The following is a 17,624-nucleotide window of genomic DNA, read 5'->3' as shown; positions in this document are numbered from 1 at the left end:
ACTGTTTATCCAGTCCTGACGCTATTCTGTAGCGTTCAAAGTGTTAAATCCATCTCGGCCATTCATTAGCATCGGAGAAGTTGAACTTGCCTGCCGGCGCTAGCTGTGGAGCTAACTGTTGCGCCGACATGTCTCCGTCCATTGTTTTTGCTTCCTCAGACGATTACTTTTCTTAATCAGGTTTAGTTCGCCTCTTCTACTGTCCTTCTCCACTCAATCCCGTTTCTGACACCATGTTAAGTTATGTGTGTGTTCATAACTGTCATGTTCCTGCTGTTCTTCTGTGTTTTGTTTGTTTATTTGCACTTCCTGTTTTATGTTGAAATTATCAGTCACTCTCATCACAGGTCACTTGTCTTCCTCCCTTTGTTTGCTTTCCCGCCTGTATGATTACCGTCCCCGCCCCTAATGTGTTTCACCTGTTTGTTTTCAGCTTCCTCAGTCTCTATGTATAAATACCCACCATTCCCACTTCCCAGTGCCAGATTGTAGTTGTACGAAAGTCACTCTCTCCAGCGTTTTTCCCCAGTGTTTGTTTTTCCCAGTGTTTCCTGAACTTTTGCCTTTTGCCTTGTTTCTTGACTACGATTTTTGCCTGCCGTTTCTGTACCTTTGCCTGCGTTTGTTCTTGGACCAATAGAGACTGTTACCTGTGATTCCCTCTCATAGTCGTGCATTTGAGTCCGCCATTGTACCGTGACAATAACTAAATAAAGACACCGAGAGCTGTGTGTATTCCACCTGAACGTTTACTTGAACTTGTGTGTCTTCCAAAACAGTCCCCATCACAAAGTCAAACTATAGTTCCCTTTACACAACACAACTCATGCAAGAATATCTACTAATTAAAAAAATTAAAAAATCTGTTTTTTGTTGTTTCTGGACAGATTTTACCTGACTTTAAGCAGCAACTTGTAACAAGGTGTCTAATGTGTATCCCAAATTAAAAGTTCCCCCCAAAGGCACTTACCATCTCCAACAGAAAACACTGTTCACAAACTGCTCCAAAAAGCTCTGTTGTAGTCCAGCCTTTACTTCCGTGACGAACGTCACTTTGTAACACACCTTACTAGCTAGCTGCTAGCGTGGCACGCCCTCATACTCTGCTTCTGTCTGGGTAGTCATTACCCAGCTACTATGCATGTGTGACTCCCAACAAAGATGGAATAGAAGTGAGATGCCTCACTCTGTAGCTAAAACAGAGAGCTCAAAACACAGGTTGAAAAGACGAGCTGCAGCAATGTGCAGTACAACAAAAATATGGTGTTTTTTGAAAATTAAACCATGTAAACCTATTCTGATATAACCTCTAAATACAATTATGAACCTGATGAGCATAATATGAGCCCTTTAATAAAGTCTGATGCTGTTGTTGCCTTCAAATACATGTTTTTCCAGATTAGGTGACTAATAAATCACAAGATTTCACACAGATTTCATGCTAAAAAAAAACATCTCATCCACTATTAAATCTTACCCCGAGGTGGTTGTATTTCTTCATTCAAGCATATTAAAACCAATATAAGTTAGTGAAAGTAAAGAAGAGAAGCTAATTGGTTTGTGTCACCAAGGAGAGAAACAATCCTTTGCTCGACTGTCCAACACAAACACCTCAAGGTGAAATAAACAATATGAATGTATTTAATATCATTATCATACATATTGTCCTTTCTTGTGCAAAGCAAGAAAAGCTCTAATCTGGTTTGCTAAATTACAATGAGACAGTATTGCTGGAGTTTACATTATGTTTAGACTGTGTTTAATTAATTAACAAATGCATCAGAAAAAAGACAAGAAAAATAAATTAATGCACTGAAAACAAAGAAAACACTACTGTTAAATGGTTGCTTTTCAGGACATTTAACAATGTGTGCTTTACAGTACGTATAACAAACTCACTGGACAACTAGTTTTTGATCACAAGCGTTTCCTAAAAGTCACAAAGTGACAATATCTGTAGGATTTAATCTTCCGTGTAGGATTCCAGTTAGGCTACTTACAGAGAGTCACTTGTCTTTCTATCGCAGTGATAGTTTAGCGTGTTGGCATGCTTGCCTCATGTCCTATTGGCACATTTACTTTAACTGAAAACCCACACTGGTCAGAAAAGCTACAATGTTAGTATAGTTTAGTTTAATTTTACCCTGGTGGCTCATTCCTACTTTTGACTGTTTTTCCCTTGATGATAATCAAACCCTCCAGTGCACCATCGCTGTTACAGAAATGGAAAATGTAATTAAAGTGGCCAATGTGAACAAGTTTGCAAGCAGTTTGTTTTCTTCTCACAGACAAATGTGTTGGATTTAATCAGCTAGGCTCTAATTTAAAATAATGAACAAACACAGACACCCCCAGTGGTAAAATCAAGTCAACAACTTTTCTAACTTTTGTTTGTGGTGTTTACATACAACCCCAAATCAGAAAAAGGTTGGGACAGTATTGAAAACGCAAATAAAAAAAGAAAGTAGTGATTTCTAAATGTACTTTGACTTGTATTTCATTGCAGACAATACAACAGCACATAATTTAATGTGTTCCTCATGATTTTTTTATTTTCAAAAAAACAAAATTCCTATTTTGGTTCTTGCAACACATTTCAAAAAAAGTTGGAACAGTAAAGCATTTACCACTTTGTAATGTTGCCATTCCTTTTCACAACACTTAAAAAGACGTTTATGGACTGAAGACACCAAGTGATGAAGTGTTTCAGGTGTAATTTTGTCCCATTCTTGCTGCAAACAAGTCTTAAGGTGGGCAACAGTACGGGGTTTTCGTTGTCGCATTTTGCGCTTCAAAATGCGCCACACATTCTCTATTGGAGACAGGTCGGGACTGCAGGCAGGCCAGTCAAGTACCCGTATCCTCTTCCTCCGCAGCCAGGACTTTGTAATGTGTGCAGAATTTAGGTTTTGCATCATCTTGTTGAAATATGCATGGAGGTCCCTGGAAAAGATGTCTTCTTGAAGGCAGCATATTGTGCTCCAAATCTCTATGTACTTTTCAGCATTAATGGTGCCATCACAGAAGTGCAAGTTACCTTTGCCAAGGGCACTGACACAACCCCATACCATGACAGACCCTGGCTTTTGGACTTGTTGCTGGTAACAGTCTGGATTATCCTTTTCTTTTTTGGTCCAGAGCACACGGCGTCCATTTCTCACAAAAAATACCTGAAATACTGATTCATCTGACCACAGTACACGTTTCCACTGTGTGATGTCCATCCTAGATGCTTCAGAGCCCAGAGAAGTCTACGGCGCTTCTGGACACTGTTAACATAGGGCTTCCTTTGGGGCATTTGTGGATGTAACTACGTATTGTGGTACTTGACAAAGGTTTGCCAAAGTAGTCCTGAGCCCATATGGTGATATCGCTTATAGATGAATGGCGATTCTTGATGCAGTGCCGCCTGAGGGATCGGAGATCACGGTTGTACAAGCCTTAGCTGTTAGACTGAAATTCCTCCACATTCCTTGAAACTTTTAATTTATGTTATGCACTGTTGAAGGTCAAATAAGCAAATGTCTTCCTATCTTTCTTTGAGGAACATTGTTTTTAAACATTTCAATAATTTTCTCACGTATTTGTTGGCAAACTGGCGATCCTCGGCCCATCTTTGCTCCTAAAGGACTAGACCTTTCTTGGATGCTGCGTTTGTACCAAATCATAATTACAATCACCTGTTGACATCACCTGTTTCAAATCACATCATTATTTAACCAATTTACCTGATTACTAGCCCTAAATTGCTCCTGTCCCAACCTTTTTTGGAATGTGTTGCAGGTCTGAATGACAGGAAAGGATGTATATTTACAAATGAAATTAAGTTGACCAGACAAAACATGAAATATTTTGTGTTCACATTGTCTGCAATGAAATACAAGTCAAAGTACATTTAGAAATCACTAATTTCTTTTTTTATTTGTGTTTTCCATACTGTCCCAACTTTTTTTGATTTGGGGTTGTACATTAAAGCTACTTATGCATTGCTGACAGAAGAGTAAAAACACTTAAGAAACAAAACTGCACTGCATGATTTCGAACCACAGCACATATTGTGTTTCGTAGTAATGCTGCTATTTTCTAGCCTGGTCCTACCAGACTCTTGTACATTTCATTTGTACGGAGAGTCTGGCCACTCTCCATTGACAAGTACTCTGTTGAAGTTTAAAACTATTGGATCTGCCCAGAGCCACTCTGGATCTGCCCAGAGCCACTCTGGATCTGCCATAACCAATCGCTAACGTTTGGTCGTGACGTCGGCTTAGCATCGCTAGCGTTCACCTTAGCCAACTCCTTCACCACTAACGGAGCGAGCTGGAAAATCTAACTTTTCCCAAACCCTGTGGGGAGGAGGGCCACAATTTAATGGCCACAAACAAAACTCAGCAAAGATTGTTCTTGCTTGGGCTTTACCTTCTGGATATTCGTCAGCGTTGCCACAACGGACCGAATGGCTTCACTTTCTTCCCCGCCATTACGGAACTACAACTCAAACTAGCGCACAACCTCAACGTCATTGAATGAAATGAAAATTGAGCGGAAGTACGTAGGAGGGCAGAGCCAGGCTAGCTATTTTCCACAGTTTGCCAAAAACAAAGTCAGCAGTGAACCAGTGAAAATGAGTTCTAATAGGTTGTTACAGCTGCCAATCAGAAACCTTAAAAAGGACACTCATCTTTTTAAACTTCATTCAATAACCATTAAATCTACAGTACGTCGCAAGTTATAAAGTAGACAGAACAAGCAGTCCATTCAGTCTCACTCCTCCCACGCTGCTCTACAGTAGGTTTAGTTTAGACTTGAAAAAGGATCACTCAGCTGTGACAGATCTTAATTTCCACAGCTTGATGTAGACCTGGTAAGATATCACACTACACATTCTTCTGCAACAAGGGATGCTAGAAGGCTAGCAGAGCAGGGAGAGCATAATGCTTTGAAAAGGATATATAGCTGTATCCTCATTCAGCTAGATATTTATGAACTTTGATAAAGCGTGGCCATATCTCTACCTCTCTCTCTCTTGCAAATATGATCTTTGGATCTACCGAAGGCATGTTCAATCCAATGTGGACCAATTCATATGTAACAGCTGTCACATGTTAACCTCTAGTTGACTCTATTCTTCAGTGTAGTTCTGTATACCTTACTGATAAACAACAAAACTAAACTTGAATCTCCAAATACGATCGGCCCCTCTCTTTTCTCCCAACCATACCTGTTCGCTTTCTGTTTCCCCCTCTGTAAAACCGGAAAGTTTCGTTTCAATCTTGAGTTTTTATAGATTCAAGATTCAAAGATTCAACAAATTAGATATAAAATGTAATTAGTTACCTTTAGAAGTGCTGGTTGTTGGATATTTGGTCAGAGCCTGGCTAGGTGTTTCTAGTCTTTATGCTAAGCTAAGCTAACCAGGGGCACGTTCAATCTCAAAACGGTATGCACCGTTTTGCTATGGTGTGCACAGTTTTGCTACGGTTTCCATGCTGAACGACAGGTTTCCTCGGAATGGTGTGAAACGGTGTGCAACAGCTTTGAGACATGTTTTCTCTTGTTTGGTGGGTGTGTCTCTCGATGTGTCACAGGTGATACCCAATCAGCAGAGACGTGTATGTAAACTTGTGGTAATAAAAATGTAGAGCGCTTGAGCACACAACTGGGTGTTCAACGCACCCCCGTGTTGCTAAGTTTTGACGGGGCTGAACGTGGCCCAGTTGCTGGCTCATACCTTCCAGATTTACAGTGTTTGCAAAGCTACACTAGTTCAATGCTACCAACTCCTCAGATTTAATGCGGTTTCTTTTACCTCAAACATGCTCACCCCTTTTTGTTAATTTACTATTAAATCTTCTAAAAAAAAAGAAGCCAAACCGGCCAACATGTTATGTTTTCACTTCTTAAAAGGCCCAAATGTAACACAGATGATGTCAAAACAACAGAAATGCAGTGCAGATACATCACTAAACGTTGAGTGATGAGCCACAAAAAACATGAGGCTAAGGGGTGTGTTATTATCAGTATAGCAATTGGGAAAGTTATTTGACAAATTTAACCTTGTATCATAAGCATAACAAGGCATCACTACCGTCTGCACTCCTTATCCTTTCATGTCATCCCTCCTTTTCTATTTTGTTCCTCAGCTTCAATGTCCTCTCCTGTTCCCTCTTCTCTCCTATCAGAGTTATTCTGCAGTTTTTCTTGAGGACCTAAGCACACAGTGACAGCCAGGGTGTGAAATTAACACCAGGCACTGGATGAACGCTGTCCTCCCCTCTTTCCGTCACCCTTTCCCCTCCATTCCTGGCTCTCTGAGGTGGATTATTTTTTCCATTCAGACCATATGGAGAAAAACCTTAATAATTATCAACCAATCCATTAAACTCAGTCCTCTAAAATCAAAGAGTACGAGTTTCTTTACTTTGAACCAAAATTCACAAGAGGGAATCTAACAGTAGTAAGTAGTAATACAAATGACCAGTAATCACCAGTAAGCAGCCAGTATTACAACAAGTTCTAACATGGGTTATATCCTGACTCCTACAGCATCTGACCCCTCCAGCTGTAGGAATGATGATATTGTTTTCGTGAGCTGATTGTTCAGTATTCAGACTGTTAACACATTTTATCTCGTCCTCTGAACTGAAGCTGCACTGGTACAGGTTAGCTGAACAGCATATGTTACCGTGGCCAGCTTCCTGATAAAGAACACTTGAGTTAAGCCCAATATTCAGATATCTGGCTAATGCAACTCACTTAGGAATATCTGGGAGTTGAAAGCGATCAGAAAAGAGTTGAAAGTATCAGAAAAGTAAATTACAGGCGGCATGTTGCAGTGTATGCTGCATTGGAATATAATCTGATACTCTTGAATAAAGTACCAGCTGTGGTTAGTAAAAAAGAAGAAAAAGAAAAAGCTCAGTTTCCTGCCGTGGTGACAGACCCTCGTATATATTCCTGAAGTGCCTTTTTTATGGTTTGCTGAGTAGCAAATCACACTAAAATCAGACACAACGCTGCTTCACTGCCAGGCATTTCTCTTGTTTTTTTCTCCATATTCCTCTCACTCATTTTGCATTGCTTCTCCACACTCCTTACTACATCCTTCGTCTCCTTCTCTCCCTCCTCAGTTTCTCCCCTTCTATAATCTACTTTTTTTTTACCTCTTACTCACCTGTGTGTGTGTGTGTGTGTGTGTGTGTGTGTGTGTGTGTGTGTGTGTGTGTGTGTGTGTGTGTGTGTGTGTGTGTGTGTGTGCATATGCATGTGCTCAATATGCTCCGCTGAGTTTGGATAAATGAGGGGATCTCTCTCTTTTCCTCTACTGCCTTTCTCTACCCCCTTGTTTCTATCTACCTTTTTGCCTCCCACCTCCAAATTTTCTCCCTCCCTTTTTCTCTTAGTTATAGTAAAAGGGGAAGTGGCAGGTTGAATGGACATGAAAGAAAAAGGGAAGGAAAGGCAGGAAAGGAGAGGGGAGGAGATGAAAAAAGAGCAGGAAAAGAGTAAGTAAAAGAGCAGAGGACGTGAGAGAAGAGGGGAGGAGAAGAAATGGAAAGGAGAGGAAAAGGGAAGACAGGAGAGGAGAAGGAAGGAGAGAAGAGAAGAGAATACCTATCCAGCCTGTCTGTCCTCCTGGCTTTAATCACCTGGCTTAGATCAGACTCTGCTTCAATAGCTTTACTCACACACACGCACAAATGAGCACCAACATGCACACACACTCGCCTACGTCTCCATCACCATGACAACGGCACACCTCTAGCACCCTTGTAATCAACTTTGAAAATAGCAATAGAAGTGATGTGTTGGCATGCACAAAATACACACACCACAAACAAAAACACAATCATAAACACAGAAATTTAATTAGAATTAAAATCAAAACAAGTCATTCAGTCCCTACAGGGGGACTGAGTAACTGAGTTACTGGACAACGAAGTCCACCAACAATCAAGTAACCAAAATATATATATATATATATATATATATATATATATATATATATATATATATATATATATATATATATATATATATATAAAGGGAAACCTGAATATGTGCAACACTCTCCTGTTCCCTTTATCCGAGCTTTACTGAACCCACTCTCCAGAGAGAACGGACGTGGCAGGAATAACCTTTGTGTGTTTGTGTGTGTGTGCGTCTGAATCACAGCCGTTAAAGGAAATTCCTCTGAACTTGTCCGTGACTCTGAGAGACAAATAGAAAACCGCCCCAGATGAAAGGAGGTGGAAGATGCTGCCAGCATTAAAAAACAACAAATCCTTTCCTCTTGTAAGTTTTCGTCTGAAAATAGAAGGAAATAAATGAAAACAACAGAGGAGGGGAGAAGGGTTCAGACTGAGAGAGAAATTTCAGAAGACATAGAATGAAGAGACAGTATGTGTAGTGCTTTGTCCTGCTCCTCCAAACCAGTGTGTCTGGATAGTACCCCACAAGAAGGACAATAATATCTCATAAAACATACAGAGACCTCTTTTCTTCCATTAAAGGTCCAGTGTGTAACGCGTTTAGTTGTTCATTATCAAAATCTGTGCTGTCCGTTCACAAACTTGTCCTTTTTCATGAATATTTACCACCACCATCAATTCCAACTATTCCTTTTGGCTTGAAATTTTACATTTGCATTCGCATGAACTGGGGTAGATGCTCCAAATTCATGCGCCATCTTGAAATACGTTAGCCAGTAAGGGACACACAGGACATACTACTCCGCCTTTCGCGTTTTCGCTGTCACATGATAAACTCACAGGTGCTGCTAATGCTGCTAATGGGTATCGTAGCTTCCCGGGCCCCGGCAAGTTTGAAGAAGGAAACATGGAGGACCACATGTATTCAAAATCCAAATTTCAGGAACAGGAGTCTTCTTCTTCGCCCAGAAAAAGGATATTGAAAAGAGCAAGAGACCGGCTTTTTAAAGCGTGAAGGCTACCGTAGCTGTAATACGTACTTTGAACTGCGTGGTGCGAGAGAGTTGATTGCGATATATGATCTCAACACTAGTGGGAGAAATTCCCACACATTGGATATTTAAGAGTTAATTTTCAAAGCAATGGGCCTTAAGTCATTGAAAGCAAGAGACAGAGAAAGAGAGAGAGAGGTTCCAAGAAGGAAGCTTTAAGCTCCTATATATTTTGTGTCATTTGCTAATTAGAATTAGAGAAAAGTTAAAATAGTCTTGAAATTATTCAAGAACACACATTACTACACAGGGATGAGAGAAAGCGATCACAGTCCAGTTAGAGACTCTGGCAAGTGCAGACAGGGAATAGAGATATAGTGAATGGAGTGGATAATGGAAAGGAAGCTGTCTTACCTTAGCCAACTGTGAGTTTACCCATTTTGTGAAAGTCTTCTTTTGAACGTCTTCCCTTTCATCTGCCAAAAGAAAAAAGACAAAGTCAAAAAGAGCTGTGCATATCTGTGTGTGTAGCCTATACTGTATGTGTGTAGCCTACATATGTGTGTGTGTGGGCTTGTTTTACTATACTCGTGGGGTCCAAAAACTGGGGAATACAGTATACTTCTGGGGTCTGCACAGCCTTGTTGGGCCCAAAATGGGCCACAAGGTTAAAGGGCTATTTGAGGGTTAAGACTTGGTTTTAGGATTAGGGTTAGAATTAGGTTAGGGTTAGAGTGAGGGTAAGGGTTAAGGTTAGGCATTCAGTTGTGATGGTTAAGGTTAGGGTAAGGGGCTAGGAAATGCATTATGTCAATGACGAGTCCCCACAAAGATAGTGAAACAAACGCGCGCGCGCGTGTGTGTGTTTGTGTGTGTGTGTGTGTGTGTGTGTGAGAAAGAGAGGTAATCTGAGAGTACAGGTCATGTCAGATGTATAGCAGCAGTTCAAAACATAATACCAGTACATACCAGACTTCAATCTTTTCGACTGACTGGTTGACAATCTATGTGAATATAGTGTTCTTTCTCTCTCTCTTTGTCTCTCAAACAATTAAACACTCGCGCGCGCGCGCGCGCGCGCGCACACACACACACACACACACACACACACACACACACACACACACACACACACACACACACACACACACACACACACACACACACACACACACACACACACACACAAAACGCAAGTGGTGCTTAGTATGATAAGAGGCTCCTCTGATTTTGCTCAGGGCTAATCGCATCCTCATCATATCAATCAGCGTGCCACTTACAGGCCTTCACCGTCAAGTCAGATGACAAACTGAAGTGAGTGTGCAAAGTTCCAAATGGAACCTAATGGAACGACCCCTCTCTGCTATTTAAAAATCGTGATCACAGTCATTGTGGAGCTGTTTTCCATTTGCTACCCATCAACAAAACCAGATGCTTTTGTAAACTAAAAGTGACAAGTGACCCATAATTTGAGTTTTCTCTTGTGTTCCTGAATGTCTTTAAATTTGGTTAATCATTTAGTGAGAATAGGAGTTATTACTTTGTATCCAAGTCTCATTTTGGAATAAAATCCATTATAGGAAGTATTTATCTAATAATTATCTAATGAGACATTTAAAAGTCAGTTTGTACCACAAACCCTTTCTTTCTCAGTCCGTTAATGACATTTCCTTTAGTCTCAACTCTGCTTTTGCGTGTTAGCAAATGTTCACATGACAAACTAAAATTCTGAATTGAATGATCAATGATGCATAAACAATCAAAAACAATTTATTTTTTAAAGCAAAATCGGGACAGTTAACGGGGAAACAAAATGCCACATGCGGGACACGATCCCCGGCCTCCGGGGTGAGTCCTGAATTGTTTGACCCATCCACCACCCCAACCAACCTCCTTAGGCGGATTTTCAGCATTTCATACTACTCGCTACCGTAGTCGTGCTGTGACCATGACATATGCTTCCCATTTAAATACATTAGTTTACATTTTCGTGCTGGCCACCACGAAAAAAACGACCAAAACGTCCCGGTGAACACGAATCAATAGATTAAATAACGTGACCATTTCACAAACTGCCTTGAGACAGGGTTGGCTCATCAGGATAGGGAAATCAACTCACCAGTCTCCTGCTTGACTGTGCTTCTGCAGGTTGCCAAAATTTTCAAGCGACTGAAAAGCATGTAATCTTTCAATTCAATTGAAAAAGTAAACATTTGGAGACTTTTTTCATAATGATATTAAGACTAAAACATTTGTCTTACTGTAACTTCAAATAACCCCAATAAACCATATATAATACAAGGAAGAGATTCATTGAGTTACTGAATGATGATTTTCAAGGTAGACTCGTTCCCCTAAAATCTACATTACACAACAAGTGTTACGCAGATGCCCATATGGCGGGAACATTATCCTCCACTGCACAGTTTTTTTCCTCTGTTGCAGAGCAGTGTAGTGTGGCCTGTGACATGCATTACAATGCAAATGACGACATTATGACTTATAATAACACCTCTCCCCCGCCTCTCTCATTTGCCTGGAAATGGGGTCACTTCCCATTACTACAGATAATAAATAACACTCTCATCCTGAAACAGAACATCAGGTTAAATATTATACCAGCACAGCTTCCAGTGCTCTTCCAGTATGTGTGTACGTGTGTCTGTGTGTGAATGTTGACACCAGTCAGGCATTGACTAATGGAGCGGATAATGAAACTTCTCCCTTAATTAAAAAGGTCCCACGTTGAGCAGTGCACTGTGGTGAGACGCTGGACACACACGCAGGTATACACACAAAAACACAAGCATACAGGCACATATATCCAATGTGAGAAAATGGCACGCTGAGCGGTGAAGCATGAATGAAATAGAAGCATATAGACAAAATATCGTAATTTTTACCATATTGTAAACCTCTGGTCAGTGTCATGTCAACAACACAAAGAAAATAAAGTTTTTTTTCCTGCCTCATAAAATTTAGTGGACATTTAAGTTAATAGGCCTGCTTTATAATAGGTAAAGCATTTTTTCCTATAGTATTTGTTAACCATAGAGAGGATGTCAGTGTCTTTTGCGGCAGGAAGGTCTTGGGATTCAGACTCATCAACCTCAGCATTAACATAACAAAAAAACACTTTAGAGGCATGCTTCACCCCCCAAATGTCACTGAAATAGATGATTGTTATTGGTCGCTTCGGGCCACATGAATAATTGAAACTGCTGACTGTAGCTTATTTATTTTGTGGCTCGGCATGTTTCTTGCTCATGACGTGGTCTTAAGAGACAGCTGTCATTTCCTGAGCAAACATCCGGACACACTTTTTAGAATAAAATGACAAAATTGGCCCTACTCTTCATTATTACAGCTTGAGTTTAGGACGTTGCAGTATATTATATATACTTTATATATGAGCAAGAACCTAGTAAATCAACTGTGGCTCATAAGATAAGTCAGCCAACAATTTATGATGAGTCAGTATCATGTGTATAGTGTAGAGTGAGTAAATTTATTTAATAGTCAAATGCATTGGACGTCAGTGGAACAGACTTTTAACAGTATGGACATCTGGAATTAATTACAAAAAAGTGACTAAAGGTAACTGTCTTTCAGTGTATACATGTAAAGAATTGTTAGTTTTCCCTATGTGTATGCTTTCTAAGAGTAAACTGAAAACCCTCCTCTTTGATAAAGCTTATAGTTAGGGAGATAGGAGTTGCAGCGTCCGCCTAACCCGGCCCATCTGCTCCTCTTCGTAGTCATCAGTTTTATTTATTATATAATCAATAATATAGCGAGAGTAGAGGGAGGCAGGCCAGTACAGCTCGATCCGGTAGGGGAGAGTTCTAGCCCGACCAGGCACCTCTCTTTAACCTCTCTTAGTTATGCTATTATAATTCTAGACTGCCGGGGAAGTTCCTTCCTTCCTATGACACACTGAGCTGCTCTCTCATCTCTGTTTCCACTTGTTTCCTTTTGTATGCATCCTGTCCCAGAAATGCTTGTTACTAACCTAGCTCTGGGGAGTTTACTCCCCGGAGTCCTTATTTTTTCTTTCGCAGAGCTATGCTCCACGATTCTGCAATTCCGCCGCGGCTCCGCCGCGTCTGCCGATCCACCCACCATGCTCTGCAGTGCCACGTTATATCCCGCAACGCCCTGCTGTGATGTTCATATGCACAGAGTAGTCAGGATCCGGTATTGGAGACTGCACTACTCAATGTGACACAATGTGCCCTGCTATGACATGAACTTCCACGATGACCTTCGAAGTCACTGTTCCATTATCTTTAATGTGACTATTATTTGCCACTGTTCATCACACCCCCAACCGGCCCGTCAGACACCGCCTACCAAGAGTCTGGGTCTGCCGAGGTTTCTTCCTAAAAGGGAGTTTTTCCTTGCCACTGTCGCAATAGCCACTGCTAATGCTTGCTCTTGTGGGAATTACTGTAATTGTTGGGGTTTTGGAATTTATAGAGTGTGGTCTAGACCTACTCTATCTGTAAAGTGTCTCAGGATAACTCTGTTATGATTTGATACTTATAAATAAAATTGAATTGAATTGAATTTCTAGTGTTTATATGTCCTTGTGTTTCAAAAGCTGCGTGTATATTTGCATGTCTCTGTGTGTATGTATGTGTGTGTGTGTGTGTGTGTGTGTGTGTGTGTGTGTGTGTGTGTGTGTGTGTGTGTGTGCGCTGTCAGGCAAAGTGAGTGTGTAAGAACTTGTGGGGAGGGCAGGAAGCATGATCAATATTCCATTTAAACCATTGTTCTGCTACTGAAACCTGCAGCAGCTTCAAGCACATACACACACAGACACACAGACACACACACACACACACACACACACACAGAAACCCTCATGATGTATGCACACAGATGCATGCATCTCATTAAAGAAACTGCAACAATAATAGCTTAATCTTCTTTAGAAAGAAGAGAAAGAAAGTAAATCCATTGGAGAGGTAACGAGAATGAAAGAAGGAAATAAAATCACAGGAAGAGGAAACAGCTTGGACAAAACCTGAAACAAAAAGGAGAGAGGAAAGACTACAGGGAGAAAGGAAATTAATAGAGATGTATACAAAAATAAAAAAAGACAGCAAGAGAGAAGAAGATAAGAGAAAAAAGTAAAGACGAATAAAGAGAACGATGGTTGAGAGAAAGAGAGTGACAGAAAGCTGGAGGACACAAAATTACAGACAGAAAAGAAGATGGAGGATCAGTCTCCAACTGGTTTCCATGACCAGAGGCAGAACTAGAAAAACTATCTATGAGACAGCAGAGAATCATTTTGCCGAACTGGAAAACAGCCTTTAAATGTACACCGTTTCAACTGACATGTTTGGAAGATAACATGTGTAATGTGTAATAATAGATAATAAGAAAGAAAGAACTGATTGGCGCTCAAGTTCCTTTTGGCAAGGAAGAAGAATGTGTGAAATGAAAAAAAATCTCTTTTGCTGCATTGTATTTTCTTTTTTTATACAGTTTATCAGGAGTCTGACATTGTTATAGGAGTACAATGCAAAATGGGTATGGTACTCTTTTAGGATTAAAGGGTAATTTTGTTTTTTTCAACCTGGACCCTATTTGTTGGAAAGACGAACCAAGACGGCAATTGATTATAAAATTACTGTTTATTTAAATGGAGTTTGGTTGGTTTGGCGATTTTGGGGCTGTTTCATGTTAAACAAAAAATGATCTTACTGTATAACAAAAAGGTCATCCTCTGTAGGGATCCTTTCCATAATGTTGTCAGACACTTAGAACAATAATCGGAGAATGTCAGTGGTAAAACAAGCACTTTTTGTGGACATAAATTGAAGGTGCGCAAATGCCCAATCATTTATTGTAGCTTGTTCTGGCGCTGCCAACTGCAGCGGTCTTCCTTAATACTGGACCAATGTCAAAGATTGTTGTTCCCATCAGTCACTTAGACACAAAAACAAGTCCAGGTTGAAAAAAAAAAAAAAAAAAACATTACCCTTAAAGTTTTTGGTCTTTGAGTAATTCACAAAGGTAAAATAGTTCTGAGAGAAGTTAGAAGCAGTTCAAAAAATTAAGACAACAATTTTATAATAGATTCATAATTAAGAAATCTTTTAAGAAAAATTGCAAAATACTTGATGGTTCCAGGTTCTCAAATGTGAGACTTTGCTGCTTTCCTTGGTCTAACATTGTACTGAACTTGTAAAGTATTGGTTGGTATTGAAGATGTTAAATTAGGCTTTAGAAAATTGGGATTTTTACAGTTTTCTGATGCTTTGTAGACCAACCGATTAATGATGTCCATCATCTTAGCTTCCTAATTAAAAGTTTCTCTCAGCTGCTTTGTGAAATATGTTAAAACAAACTCTTAGTTGTGCAATTTAGGAGGATCCCTAGTAGTAAGATCAGACACATAGTAAATATGCCCTCCCCAGGTTTTTTTTTTTTTTTAAGTGAAAAGAGCCAAAGAGAACTGGAGTGACAGGGAGGTAAATGGTTCATGTAATTGCAAGTTCTTCCCAGTAGGACTCTTACCTGCTGACTAAACAATGGTTAGTGCCTGGGACAGCTCCAGGATCAGCACTCTGGACAGTGACTGTGGTAAAGCAGTGGACAAACAGTAGATAAAAGTAATCCATCATAGCTGAAACATTTATTTATTTAATTGATTCAAACTTCAATTCTGCTGTTTGTTTTAAAAGATCTGCATGGTCTCACTCTGAGTAATTGTACACTACGAAACCTTTAACCCCCACCCCTTACAGTTGTGTTTAGTTCTTGAGGTTTTCCAACAGACCTTCTAGCCATATTACAGTGCAATCAAAAACTTTCTCTAATATTTTTTTTCCATTCTTCTTGATCTGCCTACCTTTAGTAATATGAAGTCAGTATGTTATAATTTAGGGGCACAAATGACTTATGTGATGGAGGGAATTTTCAAAAAATGTCTCCAGACACCTACTGGGCTTAATACTTTTCAGAGCATAACTATTCAATTGATCTACACATGTACTATTCTCTGTTCCCTGGGGAAAAAACACATTTGAACACCCCCCACTGAGAAGGAAGCTGTGCTGGCAACAAAACTTGCAGTTAACTTGATGGTGAGACAGCAGGAGACAGTCATCTAGATCTGCGGCACACCTAATGTCTGCCAAACCATAGCACTTGACAAACAATAGAAAGTGACGAGGAAGGAAAAAGAAGTATGGAGCTTTGTGCACCCACAACATAAGCCGCAGCATCAAAACAGCTGTCCGGCTAATAGAGTCTGGTAGAACTAGGTGGGAGAGGGGAGTTTGATCCAACATGGGGTGTACTTTTATCACATCAGTTTTTCAGCTAATGATGGCGAGAGAAACTGGAAGCTTGTTTTGATCCGTCATGGGAGCCAGCTGGAGCCTGTCAAAAGTGAAAGTACAGAGGCTCAGGAAACGATTGGAGAAACAAAGGCCAGGAGGAGAAAAATCTGAGCTCTAACCTCAATTTAGCATAGAGCTGATTGTCATTAAATATGAATGCAGATTTTATCAAAGCATAAAAAACTGGGTGATATACAGAGGTGGAAGAGTGGCCAAAACCAAGACTCAAGTAAAAGTACTATTAGTTCAAAATAAAAGAATGTAGAAGTAAAAGTAGTTACTTAAGTAGATGTACAAAGGTATATATACAGGCCTATACATTTATATTTTACTAAATCATAGCCTAATCTTTAAAAATATTATAATATAATACTCGATCTGTCTCTCCCTGAACTCCACAGCAGCCCTGTCTCTTTCACAGCTGCTTTTCAGCTCTGTGACCTAAGTAGGCCACACCCGCCCCAGTCTTGCAGCCAATAGAAACTCACATGCTGGATTATGACATGACAACGTGTGGACTTCGTCCATAGCAACCCTCTCCAATTGGTCCCAAAACGTCCTAGTTTGATAGTACATGCCGTAAACATATTCCTTGTAAATCTTTACAATTATTCCCCGACAGAACCAAGCTGACCTGCCTTTTTGCATGTTTCAAATTTTAATTTAGTATAGTTTATTTGCTTAGATAATTTTTCTTTTACATGTTTTGCAGCTGTATATTTTCTAACAGGGAATAACACCCTGTCTTTGCATTTTATTTGAATTCAGTCTGTTTTGACAATTAGCTTGTATATAGCATGTGGCTAAAAACACTTAGATATGACTTTTGGTCCATAAAGCCGGTCTACTTTCTATACCTTTGTCTACCATCCACTATGCCACTATGTGAGACACACATAGCTTTCCCAGAGTAAATTTACATAACAGCACTGGCCATTACCAAAGCCCACACTTAAAACTGCACATAAAATCTTCCCTGTTCCATGTTGCCAGAAAGAAAAATTATAAAAAACATTTTAAATGAGTTTTAACACTTCAACAGCACGGGCATCGTTTTTGTCTTCCTTAATGGCTTTTGCTTTCAAAGTGTTTAAGGACAAAGAGAGCACTCTTCCCAGGATGCGAATACCAAACCATAATACATTTTCAACTTGAGTTATTATGTTCCATTCACATTTTAGGTATTAAGCAGATGCACCAAAAGTGCAACAGTAAAATAAGCTTAAGGTCTTTTCTCATCAAAATTGCAAACAGGTGGGAAAAAAAGACAAGAAAGAAGGCAAAAAATGTATTGTATTGTAATGTAAATGTAAATACAAAATCTTGCGATAAAGCAAGGACACAGT

At 39.8% G+C, this 17,624-nt stretch overlaps 1 protein-coding gene across 23 annotated transcripts in view; it reads right to left on the bottom strand.

The window, feature by feature from the left end:
* Nucleotides 1–17,624, bottom strand: part of dmd (dystrophin) — a 470,394-nt gene that overhangs the window by 338,440 nt on the left and 114,330 nt on the right. For all 23 annotated transcript variants that reach the window (XM_039793561.1, XM_039793552.1, XM_039793539.1 and 20 more), the window contains exon 2: nt 9,335–9,396. In XM_039793561.1, the coding sequence (XP_039649495.1) occupies nt 9,335–9,396 (62 nt within the window). The remainder of the gene's footprint in view (nt 1–9,334; nt 9,397–17,624) is intronic.

This window comes from Perca fluviatilis, chromosome 24, assembly GCF_010015445.1.
Source record: "Perca fluviatilis chromosome 24, GENO_Pfluv_1.0, whole genome shotgun sequence".
In the NCBI taxonomy this organism is placed as follows: domain Eukaryota; kingdom Metazoa; phylum Chordata; class Actinopteri; order Perciformes; family Percidae; genus Perca; species Perca fluviatilis.
The sequence above is the reverse complement of the archived record's forward strand: the minus strand, read 5'-3'. Positions and strand labels throughout refer to the sequence as shown.